The 12,805-nt window shown below is 47.7% G+C and overlaps 1 protein-coding gene across 1 annotated transcript in view; it reads left to right on the plus strand.

Annotated features, from left to right (window-relative positions):
* The window catches only part of LOC135809507 (uncharacterized), a 50,521-nt gene that overhangs the window by 5,819 nt on the left and 31,897 nt on the right, over window positions 1–12,805 (plus strand). Inside the window, exons 7-24 of the mRNA XM_065322868.1 lie at window positions 82–258; window positions 950–1,039; window positions 1,481–1,570; window positions 2,157–2,494; window positions 2,700–2,782; window positions 3,265–3,346; window positions 3,803–3,972; window positions 4,972–5,082; window positions 5,461–5,570; window positions 6,095–6,152; window positions 7,709–7,893; window positions 8,185–8,317; window positions 9,413–9,517; window positions 10,177–10,339; window positions 10,790–10,845; window positions 11,260–11,370; window positions 11,777–11,880; window positions 12,201–12,306. Coding sequence (XP_065178940.1) covers window positions 82–258; window positions 950–1,039; window positions 1,481–1,570; window positions 2,157–2,494; window positions 2,700–2,782; window positions 3,265–3,346; window positions 3,803–3,972; window positions 4,972–5,082; window positions 5,461–5,570; window positions 6,095–6,152; window positions 7,709–7,893; window positions 8,185–8,317; window positions 9,413–9,517; window positions 10,177–10,339; window positions 10,790–10,845; window positions 11,260–11,370; window positions 11,777–11,880; window positions 12,201–12,306 — 2,272 coding nt within the window. The remainder of the gene's footprint in view (window positions 1–81; window positions 259–949; window positions 1,040–1,480; window positions 1,571–2,156; window positions 2,495–2,699; window positions 2,783–3,264; window positions 3,347–3,802; window positions 3,973–4,971; window positions 5,083–5,460; window positions 5,571–6,094; window positions 6,153–7,708; window positions 7,894–8,184; window positions 8,318–9,412; window positions 9,518–10,176; window positions 10,340–10,789; window positions 10,846–11,259; window positions 11,371–11,776; window positions 11,881–12,200; window positions 12,307–12,805) is intronic.

Raw genomic sequence — 12,805 nt, forward strand, 5'->3', positions numbered from 1 at the left:
CTTGGTCTGGCCCATGATTACGTCACATTCCTCTGATCTTTCTGTCTGCCTTCTTTTCATTGTGAAATGCCAATCTTTCAGTCAAGGCTTGTCGAAACGTCGCTCTGTACTGACTATCACCGTTCAGAAGCGACCGTCGCAGATAATCCGCGTGGCTGACGATGGCTTTCATCCGCGCACACTGCGGATTGACACCGGCACGGCTGTTATGTTCGTGTGGGAAGCATGCTCACTGCCACGTGCTGTCAGACCACTGCGGTGAGTCACTGGTTATTTGAATTGTTGTTGTTTGTTTTTTAAGCCTGATGCTTCCCCAAGAAGCTGGGAAGTGCTGGACTCTTGGAATGTATGTGTATAGCAGCACTACACATTGATTGGGTGTCTTGTTCCTATGGCTACTACAGTCGACTCCTGATATAGCGAACACCATTGGGCAGGAGAATTAGTTCTTCATAGCCGAAGTTCGCTATAACAGAAATGCACTCACACCATGCAAGCAACATGTCCTGACTCAGTCACTGGTATGGGACCCATGACAGTATGAGTGCACTTGATTTACATGCGGCCCTGCGAGATAACAAACTTATCTACATGCGAGTTTGTTATAAGTGGAGTTGACTGTATAGTCATGTACAGGACTGTAATATATTTTTGTCTGCTCATCACAAGAATCACAACAAACAATGTAGCTTTGTTTCGGAGTGTGTACATGGCTGTACTCACTCATGCTCGTGTACTGGACGTGAAATTATGAGTTTCTCTTTTCTCTCTCTTCTCTCTCTCTCTCTCTCTCTCTCTCTCTCTCTCTCTCTCTCTCTCTCTCTCTCTCTCTCTCTCTCTCTCTCTCTCTCTCTCTCTCTCTCTCTCTCTCTCTCTCTGTCTGTCTGTCTGTCTGTCTGTCTGTCTGTCTGTCTCTCTCTCTCTCCCTCCCTCCCTCCCTCTCTTACAGGAACTGCGAGGGAGAGTGTGATAGCGACTGCATGGACAACAACACTATGATGATGCGGGATACATCGGGAACCTATCAAGAGGTTTTCAGGTGAGTTGCACCGAGTGCTGCTCACTTTTCAACTCTGTTCTGCCCAACTCCTGTCAGTTCAGAAGCCGTGTTTGTGTAGCAGCAAGCTCAGGGTTTAGATATGCAGTTGTGCAATGAAAGCACACTTACTAATTTTGTATTGTAGCATATCAGTAGAATGACGTGACAGTGCGCTTGCCCTGGTTATAGTGATGATTCTACATCCGCTCAACTCAAGTACACAATGAGTTTATGAAACTGAAAGCGGAGAGAGGGAAAGGAGGTGATTCAAGAGACGAGCACCGAACACCGAACACCGATTTCTGCTTTGCACTAATACAGTTTATGTGTCATTCTCAGAGAGTGGATTGCAGCGTGTCTCACTTTGTTCATTGTCTCTACTGCTGTTGCTACTGTTGCTGCTGCTGCTGTTTATGCTGCTGTTGCTGCTGCTGTCCCCAGTGAGCCAGGTGAATACTGCTTTACTAGCGAAGCGTCTCTGGATGGCACTGCCAGGCACTTGTGTATTGTTGCTGTTCAGCGCACTGTCAAGTAAGTGGTGGCTACAGGCTGCACGTGCAGCTGTACCGGCTCTACAGTTCGCCTTTGTGTCCGCTTGCTGAATCTCATAGTTGCATTGGATAGTGTGTATCCGGGTCAAATAGGCTATGAGCTGCTATCATGTACACTGTGGCTACTGATGTGTGTGTGTGAGGGTTGTAGTCTGGATTACTGCTGTGCCAGTCTGTAAGAAGTGCAGATGAGTAATGCTGGTTAGTGCATGTGGCATGTGGCTCCGTGTGCTCTTCACTCATTACTTGTCATCTGGATATGTCCTATGCATTCTTCCCAGTCTATCACTATTGTTGCTCCCGGATAAAAATGCCACGGTTTGCATCATACCCAGTCAGATTGAGTTTTGCGTACCCGTAGGAGCACTACTGCCCTATTGAATTTTAGGTGCAAATGCAGCTCCTAAAGTGGTGGTAGGTGAGTAGATCAGACCCACCACGCAGTGACCAAAGACTATGTTCTCGGAAACCGCGGCCATACTTTTCAGTGGCCTTCAGGTATGCCCATGTCACTAAGTTATTTCATTCGCTGCTGCTGTTGTTGCTGTTGCTTGTTGTTGCTACAGGGAATGGCTGGTGAACGTCAGTGACAACGGCTTTTCTCCAGCACTCCTTGAGATCACCTCCGAGGACCGTGTCTGGTTCTGCTGGGAGAAGAAGCAGTGCAAGAAAGGCCAGTACGTGGTGCGCATGCTCGACGGAATGCCCGAGGAGTCGGCAGCGGCGCTCAAGAGCCGCAAGGTGCAGCTGGTCCGCGAGGGCCGCCACTCGCAGCTCTTTTCCAGCGCCGGTGTGTTCCACTATGGCAGCCTCGGCTTACCATTCAACATAATGTGCGCTATCATTGTGCGTAGCAGTGTCAATCAGGACACTGTCACATTCAGCGAAGCAGGCTTTTCACCGCGTAAGTTTGAACACAGTCTCCTTCTCTCCTCTGGTTGCTACCACAGCACGAGTATAGTACATGTACAGCATATAGTTTCTGATTGTATGAAAGAGGATTGTCAGGTCTTGTAGGCTCAACTTGTGCATGTGTTGGTTTAGTTGCAGCTGCAGTATGTGGGTTTTATCTCATGAATCATCTCCTCTCTCTTTGCTGGTGTTGGCAGACATCATCTGCTTGAACCAAGGTCTTCAGCTGGGCTGGAGCTGGGATGTGACGCGCTTGAACTTCAACTTCACTATCGTTCAGGTGAGAGACTAGCAAACCATTCCGATATTAGTCTTGCTGCTGCTTGCACATGATGCCACAGCGCAGTCTTGGTGTTGTGCAAGGGGACATATGTAGCATGGTGTATTGTCATGAACTTTACCTCGTAACTGTTATGCAGCTGTAAAGCTCAGACCCTTGAGCGTAGCCCTTGACCTTCAGGCTTGGGCTACACTCTCGGGCGGGCCTGGATTCCCAGTCCTGCCCTGGCTACCAGTCATGTATGATTGTGTTGTATCTGGCCGGCCATGGTTTGACTCTGGGTTCTGTTGGTGCACATATTTAGATGACTGGCAGGTGTCTGTGTCTACAGTGCAATACTGATGGGGGTGGGGATAGCTTGATATTATCCACACTAGCCAGCAGTTTTGGTCACAGCTTTGATTTTCACGGACAAATATTTGCAGGGTTTTGATCAAAGGCGTGTCTGCTTTGCTTCATTGTCTTATTGCTGGGTCCTGCAGCCTTTGTCGGCCATGGTCGAGGTTCCCTCCACGTCTGCACACAAATCCGAGGGCAGTACAGAACCCAGAACATCAATTGGCTGTAAGTATTGCAGTGGCCGGGAGACGTATCCCAGCAACCCCACCATTTGCCATCCCATCTGTCGCTGTTAGCAGCTGCGGCTTGAGCGATGGCTAGGGTTTAGCAGAACTGATGCCCGTGTGGATAGGAGAGTGTTATCATTATAATGCATAGTAGAAGTCAGTGCTTCTGTGAAATCAGGAGAGCTTTACTCCACGCAGTGCTCCTGCTGTCGTGTAACGTCCATTCTACCCTACCTGGAGTTGTTCCTGGCTGTGCGGTGTGTGATATTGCGGGTGAAACTTCATGTATCCTAGAAGGGTTGAGTTTGTTTGAGACAGTAGCTCCACTCACAATTAGACAAGTCATCTTTCCTGAGACATCCATGATTAAATGCGCCGTTTGCATTTGGCCTTCTTCTTCAACAAAACTGTTTAGAAAGTGAACACTGCTGTTTGAACTGGTTTTGTATTTCAGTGTTGAACAACGTGGGTGATGATGCGTCGCAGATCGAAGTGTGGCAAGAAACCTATGGAGAGCTCGGCAGCTCATCAATCACGATGGAAGATGTCGGTGTCTTCTTCTTCCGCACAACTGGCCGTGGCAGCGACCCGTGGATGGTGTCGGTGATCGATCCATTCCCTCGAGTGAGTAGATAGTGTGCGGCAGCTTCTGCAAATCTATGTGACGACATGTTGAAATTTGTCCGCGCGCGCGCGCGCGCGTGTGTGTGTGTGTGCATGTGTGTGTCCCATATGGTGCAGTGGTATGTGCAGCGATTTCCAATCGATAGGTTGCGGGTTCGATTCCCGACGATTATGGTCACACACATCTTTCTTCTCTTTCTCAGACTCTTCCTGACTTTTCTTTCATTCTCCTGGGTGGTTACCAACAGCCAGTGCATGCCGGAGTATGTGGTGTGATGTGTGTGCGGAAAAAAATAATAATAAAAAGACCAAAAAGTAGGGATTCACTGGCCAGAAAAAGCCACTTCATAGCTGTGTGGTGTAGACCAGGCTGAATAGTGGCGGTCAATTCTTCAGCCTTGCAAGCTGTTGAATGGTGCAATCCCAGCACAAGCTGCTGTGGCTTCTGTTGTAGCATCGCTATCATCGCCTCCGGCGATGGGCGTCCAATGGTCCAATGGTGTGTGTGTGCACGTGTGTGTGTGTGGTGTGTGTGTGTGTGGTGTGTGTGTGCATGTGTGTGTGTGTGTGCATGTGTGTGTGTGTGTGTGTGTGTGTGTGTGTGTGTGCACGTGTGTGTGTGTGTGTGCACGTGTGTGTGTGTGCACGTGTGTGTGTGCACGTGTGTGTGCACGTGTGTGTAGCTGGTGGAAGAGGATTTGTCTGCACACGGCGTTCACCATCATTCACATGCATGATATTTGCATCATATGACTAAACGCTGTTCATGCACGTCACCTGATCCAATGCAGTGGCTGATCGCAGAGATTGTACATCCCTCCTCCTTTTCGATATTAAATGAACCCACTATGTTGAATTGTGTGATAAGTTACAGATGAGTACATAGTGCAATATGAAATAACTCGATCGGGAGATTGCACTGTAGTAGCCCAGGACTTAAAGTCAGCGTACTGTGACTGAAATTATGTTTTCTGCATTCCTTTTTTTTCTCGTTGCAAGGATCACACGGTGCTGGTAACTCCGAACGGGTTTGAACCACCTGTCCTGAAGATACGACCCGGCGATACCGTCTGGTGGAGATGGAACGGCAGTATGCAGAATGTCATGCAGGTACGTACGGGGGACTTGTGAACCCAAGATTATCCATTGGTTATTGTTGGCTGAGGTCTGGTTGCTTACAGCTTGCCGCAGTTGTGCCTTTGTATTGTCCTGGCATACTATGAACGCCCTATGTGCGAGTGTTTTCTGAGTGTTGGTGTGTTGTTTGTTTACAAGCAGGGCTTGTTCCCTTTCGTGTTGTTAGCTGAGGTCTGGTTGCTTGTAGCTTGCTGCAGTTTTGGAAATAATAAACAGACCTCCTATATCATAACATACTATGAATGCCCTATGTGCGAGTGTATTCTGAGTGTTTGACACTTTGTGTGATGTTTGTGTACAAGCATGGCTTGTTTCCTGTTCTCTGTTGTGTTCACTGTGATCTTGTGACAGGTCGACGAGCATGGAGAACAGCTCCGCGACTATTTCGAAAGTGGCCAGGCATCTAATCACGGTGCATACGCCATCACCCTGGATGCTGTCGGAACGGTGTTCATCAAAAGGTTTGTTCACCAGTGACCCCCCGTATTGTGTACTCCAAAGTGGCACTTTGCAATGCATGTACAGATTGTGATGATGATGATGGTGATGATGATATTGCAGGCCCGGCAGCCAGGGTGGAAATGGCTACACTGCTTTTTCAGCTGGCTTTTCTGGACAGAGGTCTAAGTAGTTGATGCCCCGAAGCTGACACACACACACACACAGCTGCTACAATACATGACACAGAGTCGCTCGCGTCCTGGGCCAACTTGAAGGTATGCACACGTTGTGAGGTGATTGCAATGGGATCACTGTTTCAATACTCCACTCTTCTTTTAGATGACATAGTGCATGTGTGCCACTGTGACTATTGATATTATGTATGTGATAGGTGTGGGAAGTAGGAGTGTTTTGCAATGCGTGCAATCAAGAATCTATCTTGATCATTGTACACGTGTGTGTGTGTGTGTGTGCGTGCGTGCGTGCGTGTGTGTGTGTGTGTGTGTGTGCATTTGTGCCTACCTATGTTCTACCATGCTCTTAGTGAAGGCCACCAGGGTTTGGACATTGCATCTCTAGTCGACGTTGAGCCGGTGAAGAGAGTAAGTTCACTGGCCTGATATTTGTGTGTTCTCTCTTTTTCAGTTCGGTAGACCTTTCCTTAACAAGCAGAGACCGGAGACAGAATGGGAATGGGTTCCTGCCCTTCCTGCATGTGTTGGGCACATCCGCCAGTCCCAGTCGGACCAACTCATCCTGGAAATCTCCTTCGACAAGTGGTAACCACCTTCCCTAATCAGCAGCGAATTCAACCAGCTGGACACACCACGAAACGACGAATGTTCTAGCCGATGGGCCACATCCGCCAATGCCAACTGCTGCAGCCGCCTGAACCCGGCTTCTCTGGCATTCCCGTGCTGGCTGGTGGAGCTTTCCTTGGCTGTCATGGCCGCTTTCCGGACATGTTCTGGCTCTTGTTGGCTCCAGGAGGAATTTATTTTTCTGGTGGACTCAGGCCGCTGTCATTGCTCTGGAGGCGTCTCGCTCTGTTTTGGAGGCGCATTCTATAAAGGATTGACTGGCCAATCCACCAAGTCGTGTTGTCACTGTGTGATGCTGCCTACACAGCAGGGAGTACAGTTAAAATACATGTACAACTATTTTACTACAGTGCTGCTCAATGAAATCCAGTCGCGTCACTCAAGTTTGCGCCTTGCACCATTCCGCAGCCCAGTGTTAGCAGGTGTACTTCTAGAGCTGCGCAATGCCCGGCGCGTGCTTGAGTGACACGACAGGATCTCATTGAGTAGCACTGTACTTCCGCTGCATAGTGCTAATTGCATAGTGTTGACTACACAGTAGAGGTTGTCCTCTGCTTACACACACTGCCCAATGCCCGAAAGGGTAGAGCTTCCTTACAAAGAGGGTGGAACAAGACTTTCATGCGACTCAAGTTAGTTTCATGCTTGCATGATCATCAGTCAAACATCATGTGTAGTGTTGACTACTCTAGATGATGTTGACTGCATTGTACCAAGAGTACATAACCCCCATGTACTCTTGATAGTACCGAATGCTGACAAAAGCACGGTATTCTTTACAGCAACCAGTTTTTTTGCTATTTGTAGTACCAAGAGTATATAACCCCCCAAGAGTGTGCAACTCTGCATATGGGGTCTCCGACGGCGAAAACTCACATCACGTGTCTCAGACATGTTTGTACTACGTACAAACGAAGGATAGTGTGCGCGCAATCCGAATATCTGCCATGATCATCCTGGGGATTTGCATATACCCCGCAGTGAGTTTCTGTCCGAGTGCTTTTTTTATTACTCTGCTGCTCGCTAAAAACAGGCTGGAAACGTACAACTGCGACACTGCACCACATCATGTGAGTTTTCGCCGTCGGCGTACCCTATAGAAATGGTATCAGGAGTTGCACACTCTTGGGGGGGGGGGGGGGGGGTATATACTCTTGGTATTACAAGCACTAGGATCAATTTGCATAACTTCCTCTTGTGTGTGTGTGAGAGAGAGAGAGAGAGAGAGAGAGAGAGAGAGAGAGAGAGAGAGAGAGAGAGAGAGAGAGAGAGAGGCATGATACTTAAAAATTGAGAATCATTTGTCTGCTGTCTGATTTGTTGCTGCATGCGTGCAGGTCAGGTGTGTTCTTGTTGACGATCGGTTCATTCAACCCAACCTGATCGTGGCATCCGTCGGTGACATCGTGTGCCTGGTGTGGCAAGGCTCACAGCCATACACCCTTCATCCTATTGAGGATGCGCTCTCTCCCAAAGTGTGTGTTTTGCCGGAAAGTGCTGAGCTCATTGGAACCGATTCCAAGTAAGTTGGCCTGAGCCGGTGTTGGCAGCAGCCTCTAGTGTACACTCTCTGTTACATCGGTACCCCATATGTTGGCTGATGCATTGTTGAGACTGTGAGCAGCAAAGCTCCACTTGCTGTAGGGTGTGGAACTATTTGAACGAGAGAGCGGCAAACAACTTGGGTGGAATGCTTCCATTTCTCTCATGGATGTTTGTTCTTGCTAGAGAGCATGACATAGATGGATTTGGACATAACCAGTGCGGTTTGGCTCTGCGTAATGTTTCTGAATGTCGTCTTATGTGCCTGCAGTATCTGTGGTGTTTTGCACCTTTCCAAGGCTGGTACGTACCACTATGTCCTACGTTCAGTTGAGCAAAAAAAGAAGGCTCAGACACAGCTATCTCTGGATGTAGAACCGCAGAAGCTTGGCAGAGAGCAGTCTGTAAGCGTTTGCTGCTTTCTTTCTTCTTCCATTAATGCAGCCGTTGATTGGTCAATCTATGCCACATCTCTCTCTCTCTCTCTCTCTCTCTCTCTCTCTCTCTCTCTCTCTCTCTCTCTCTCTCTCTCTCTCTCTCTCTCTCTCTCTCTCTCTCTCTCTCTCTCTCTCTCTCTCTCTCTCTCTCTCTCTCTCTCTCTCTCTCTCTCTCTCTCTCTCCTCCCTGTCTCCTCTCTCTCTCTCCTCCCTGTCTCCTCTCCCTCTCTGACGCTCTCATGCTCGCCCGCTCACTTGCTTGAATTACATTTGATTCCGATACAGCACTGCATAGTTGGGCAGAATTACTCACATTGTGTAATTTGTGCAGATGTCCTCATAGGTCATACTGTATGTCTGCACATTTTAAAACCATGACCTTACATTCGAAATACCGCTGCTTTCCTAGCTATTTTAGATGCAAAATGACTCACTCACTGCGCCATGCCATAAATGCCAAAGTCCACACAGAAATACAGAAATCTCAATCAACATCCACTTGTTTGCACTTTCTGCTGGGCTGTAAGTTTGTTTGTACTGTACTTATTCCTTCAATTTTACAAAACATACTTCGAATGTTTCTCATTTATGAAGCCATGGCTTTATAATCGAATACATGTATACACTGTAGTGGTCAAACGGGTGTATCTTTAACTAACGAACGGGTAATTTTCTTAACGAGCGGGTTAACGGGTACCCTTTAGCAGCCATGTTTAATTTTTGCACAATTTCCACATGAATCCTGAATTTAGTTTATCTGTTCTCAGGTTGCATTTTGATATCAGATCATGATTCGCAAATTGATTTTGTCTGATAGTTGCAGAGGTAGATCTGCTAGGTGCAAAAATGCAACAACGATGCAGACATTTAGCGTGGAGTTGTAAATAATTGACTCCCACCTGGAATGCGCAATCCCAGCAGTGTTGTTCCGTACTGATTGGATCACCGAAATCCAAACGGGCACCCTTTTACTAACGATACCTGAGATTAACGGGCGGGTACCCGGGTACCCGGAACACCCCTTTGACCCCTAATACACTGTGCCTGCATGTGCCTTCTCAGTTCTCGTCCATCCCCTGTCTCTTGCTGACTATAATTGTGGAGGATCAAGCTCCCGACTCGAAACACCTCCTATGTTCAAGTGAATCAGGAATCAGCTCCGCTGCGGTAAGGCTCTGCACCTTTGTACGCGTTTATATTTATATGTATACAAATTGCAGTTTTGGTGCGCTAGGGGAGGAGAAGATGATCATGTTGTTGCCAGTGGCAGAATGCAGCCGATCATCATCACCCACCTGACATAGGAAAGCCAGAAACAGTTAGTAGTTAGCTAGCTTGTGGTTGGAATGAAGTACGCCCATGCATTGTACTGGCTGAATGTTGTGTTACCGTTGCCAGGTCTTCCTGCATGTTGGCATTGTTGTTGTTGCTGCTGTGCTCTGCTGGTTAGCAACACACATTGCATGTACGCCTGATACACCTGATCACATGACAGTTGACATGGTTCCGTCCAATGACTGATGTACTATGAAGAGCTGACATGCAAAACCCGCTATGCACTAAATTTGAGAAAACCAGATTTTCAGCTCAGTGGAATCAAAAGGTCCAGGGGCACCGCCAGACAAAATTTCACATTCAAAATCCGACTAGAACCATTTCAAAAACTGGAACTCAAACATGGATTTAGATACAAACCGCACACAAAGTAAGTCCTTTTAGTCATTACTATCCGAAGAGTGATGAAATGGATTTAGCGGGTGTTCCATCTCAGCTCTTCATAATAATTTATTATAATATACCGGTGCTGTGTGTTATTTCTGGTCCAGGTTATCAGCAAAGTCTCAGTGAAGAATTCCATTCGGCAGCGAACCTTCTCATCGGCCTCCACAACCCGTGGTATGAACAGACTGGCGCATAAGGTGGCATCCGTGCCGTCGGTGACCAAGAACAGCAACAACCCTATTCCGAAATGGAAGCCGTCCGTTGAAGGTGTGTGTGTGTGTGTGTGCTTGTGTGCGTGTATGGGTATGTGTGTGCGGGTGCGGGTGTGGGTGCATGTGTGGGTGTGTGGGTGTGGGTGTGTACGATGTGTGTACACGATGTGTGTGTACGATGTGTGTGTGGGGGTGTGTACGATGTGTGTGTGGGGGTGTGTACGATGTGTTGGGCGTGCATAGGTAACTGTCTTAGCCGTTTTATTCTTATTCAAGATTCATGTTTAGTAGACTTACGATTCACGTAGCTTGGCGAGTTACCTGGCGCAAGTCTTGATCTGCTTCAGTCACATTATGTCTGCTATTATTGCTATCATAAGGATAAAAGAACAAATAAACTTGTTTCAGGTCGGCAACCCCTCAAACGGTCGGCCAGAATAGAACTTTTTTTTGGGTATAATTATTTTATAACAGTAAAATGTGTTGTGCCTATGCTGATTTGCAGATGTACGATCAGTTCTGGACAAGCCCATCATGCAGACACGGTTAAACAGTCTCATGGTATGGTGAATGCAGCATGTCATGATCTCTCTCTCTCTCTCTCTCTCTCTCTCTCTCTCTCTCTCTCTCTCTCTCTCTCTCTCTCTCTCTCTCTCTCTCTCTCTCTCTCTCTCTCTCTCTCTCTCTCTCTCTCTCTCTCTCTCTCTCCCTGACTGTGTGTTGTGTGTTGTGTGTGTGTGGGGGGGGGGGGGGGCGTGCGTGGGCATGCATGTGTGTGTTTGTGTGTGTCTCTGTGTCTGTGGGGGGGGGGGGGGGGGGAGTCGTGCGCATACGCGCGTGTGTGTGTGTGTGTGTGTGCGTGTACATGTGTGCATTGGTAGTCCCCGTCATGATCATGACTCTCTGTTGTGTGTATGTGCATGTGTGTATATGCACGTTTATGACTGCATGTGTTGGGTGATTTCCCATTGTTAGATTTGTGCAACAACAAAGATATTCCTGGACCCACCGGGCAGTGCACCAAGTGCCACTGTTCTCTACACTACCGACTTCTCGGCGCCTCGTGAAGGAGCAGAGAATACCAAGGTATGTCATAGAGAGAGGGAGAGAGAGAGAGAGAGAGAGAGAGAGAGAGAGAGAGAGAGAGAGAGAGAGAGAGAGAGAGAAGATAAAGGGTTGCTCAAACTTCTGCTCCTGGAATGCATGGGTAGGCGCTACTTGGCTTGGGAAAGGCAGAACTCTGTGACTTCACGTTGTACAGTTCAATTTGGAGAGTGGAGTTATAGCAGTCATTACTTTTTGCTGGTGTGCCTCATACTGCACTTTTTTCTTGGAGATCACTCTGTCGCTGATGTGCTGAACATGCATGTGCATAATATATATATATCGTATTGCACATCCAACTAACCCTTGGCAGGTGTGTTTTGACAGTTCCTGTTGACCTGTGCCCTTACAATGCTCTCGTCACGTACTATGCTGTTTGTTTGCTCAGCGTGTTGATCCGAATGAAGGCATTGAAATACCCAAGCATGGCTTGTTTTGCATACGTGCCATTGCCAAGTGCAATGGGCAAACCAGCGAGATCATGACGACAAGGTAGGTGGAGTGTAATTTGAGTGAGATCGATCACCCGCGTGGTTCACTGATAAGTCCATTGCACATTGCCAAATATGGATTGCATGAGTAGTGCATGTGAGTACACTGGGATCAGCAATGAATTGTTCAACACCCCCCCCCCCCCCCAGACGACCATGCCCGGGTGGCTGTGTGGGGCATTCGCGGTACAAATTACGTCGTTGCGTAATGGGCTTATTGCCTTCAATCAATTTGCAGGGTGGCTAACCCCCTTTTTGTCATGCGACTTCAACTCGTCTTATGAGCCCCTGTTGCTGGTTCTTGTTTCTACTCTGATGTAGCCTCTTGTTGACACAAGCCGCTGTAAGCCAGGTGCGCCACTGGTACACAGGCTTCCGCAAAGGTTCATTGTCAATGACATCGTCTCCTGTGCCCGTCAGGAATGAAGTAGGTTTCTTTTCTGTCCCAGTCTGCTTTTCTTAGTGCTGACAAGGCTGGCTGGCCTGAACACAATGTCAGGAACACAAGTCAGGTGATTTGAAGATGATACATTTGGAACTAGACGACGGCCTTTTCTCGGACCAAAGCGAGTTGTTGAGCGTGCATTGAATCCATACCCAATCATGTGGGCTCCTAAACGCATGTTAGGTAGATATTCTAAATACTGCTGCTAATGTGCTCAGTGCTGTATATTCGGAGACATCTTGGCAAATTTGGATATGACATCATCATCATATTTCAGTGTCAGAGAATCGGTGTAATAGTAAATACTACACCCTGGTGTAAACTAATCTGTAGGAAATGATATACTGTAAATCAACAAATTTTCGCCGGTGAAAAACATTCGCCGATCTCCAAAAAAGACTTTTCGCCGCCAATAAACTTTCGCCGTGCGCGTGCACAAGGAGTCCAAAAAAATGATCAATGTTTTGTGCGCGCACGTACT

This window comes from Sycon ciliatum, chromosome 2 (assembly GCF_964019385.1).
Source record: "Sycon ciliatum chromosome 2, ocSycCili1.1, whole genome shotgun sequence".
In the NCBI taxonomy this organism is placed as follows: domain Eukaryota; kingdom Metazoa; phylum Porifera; class Calcarea; order Leucosolenida; family Sycettidae; genus Sycon; species Sycon ciliatum.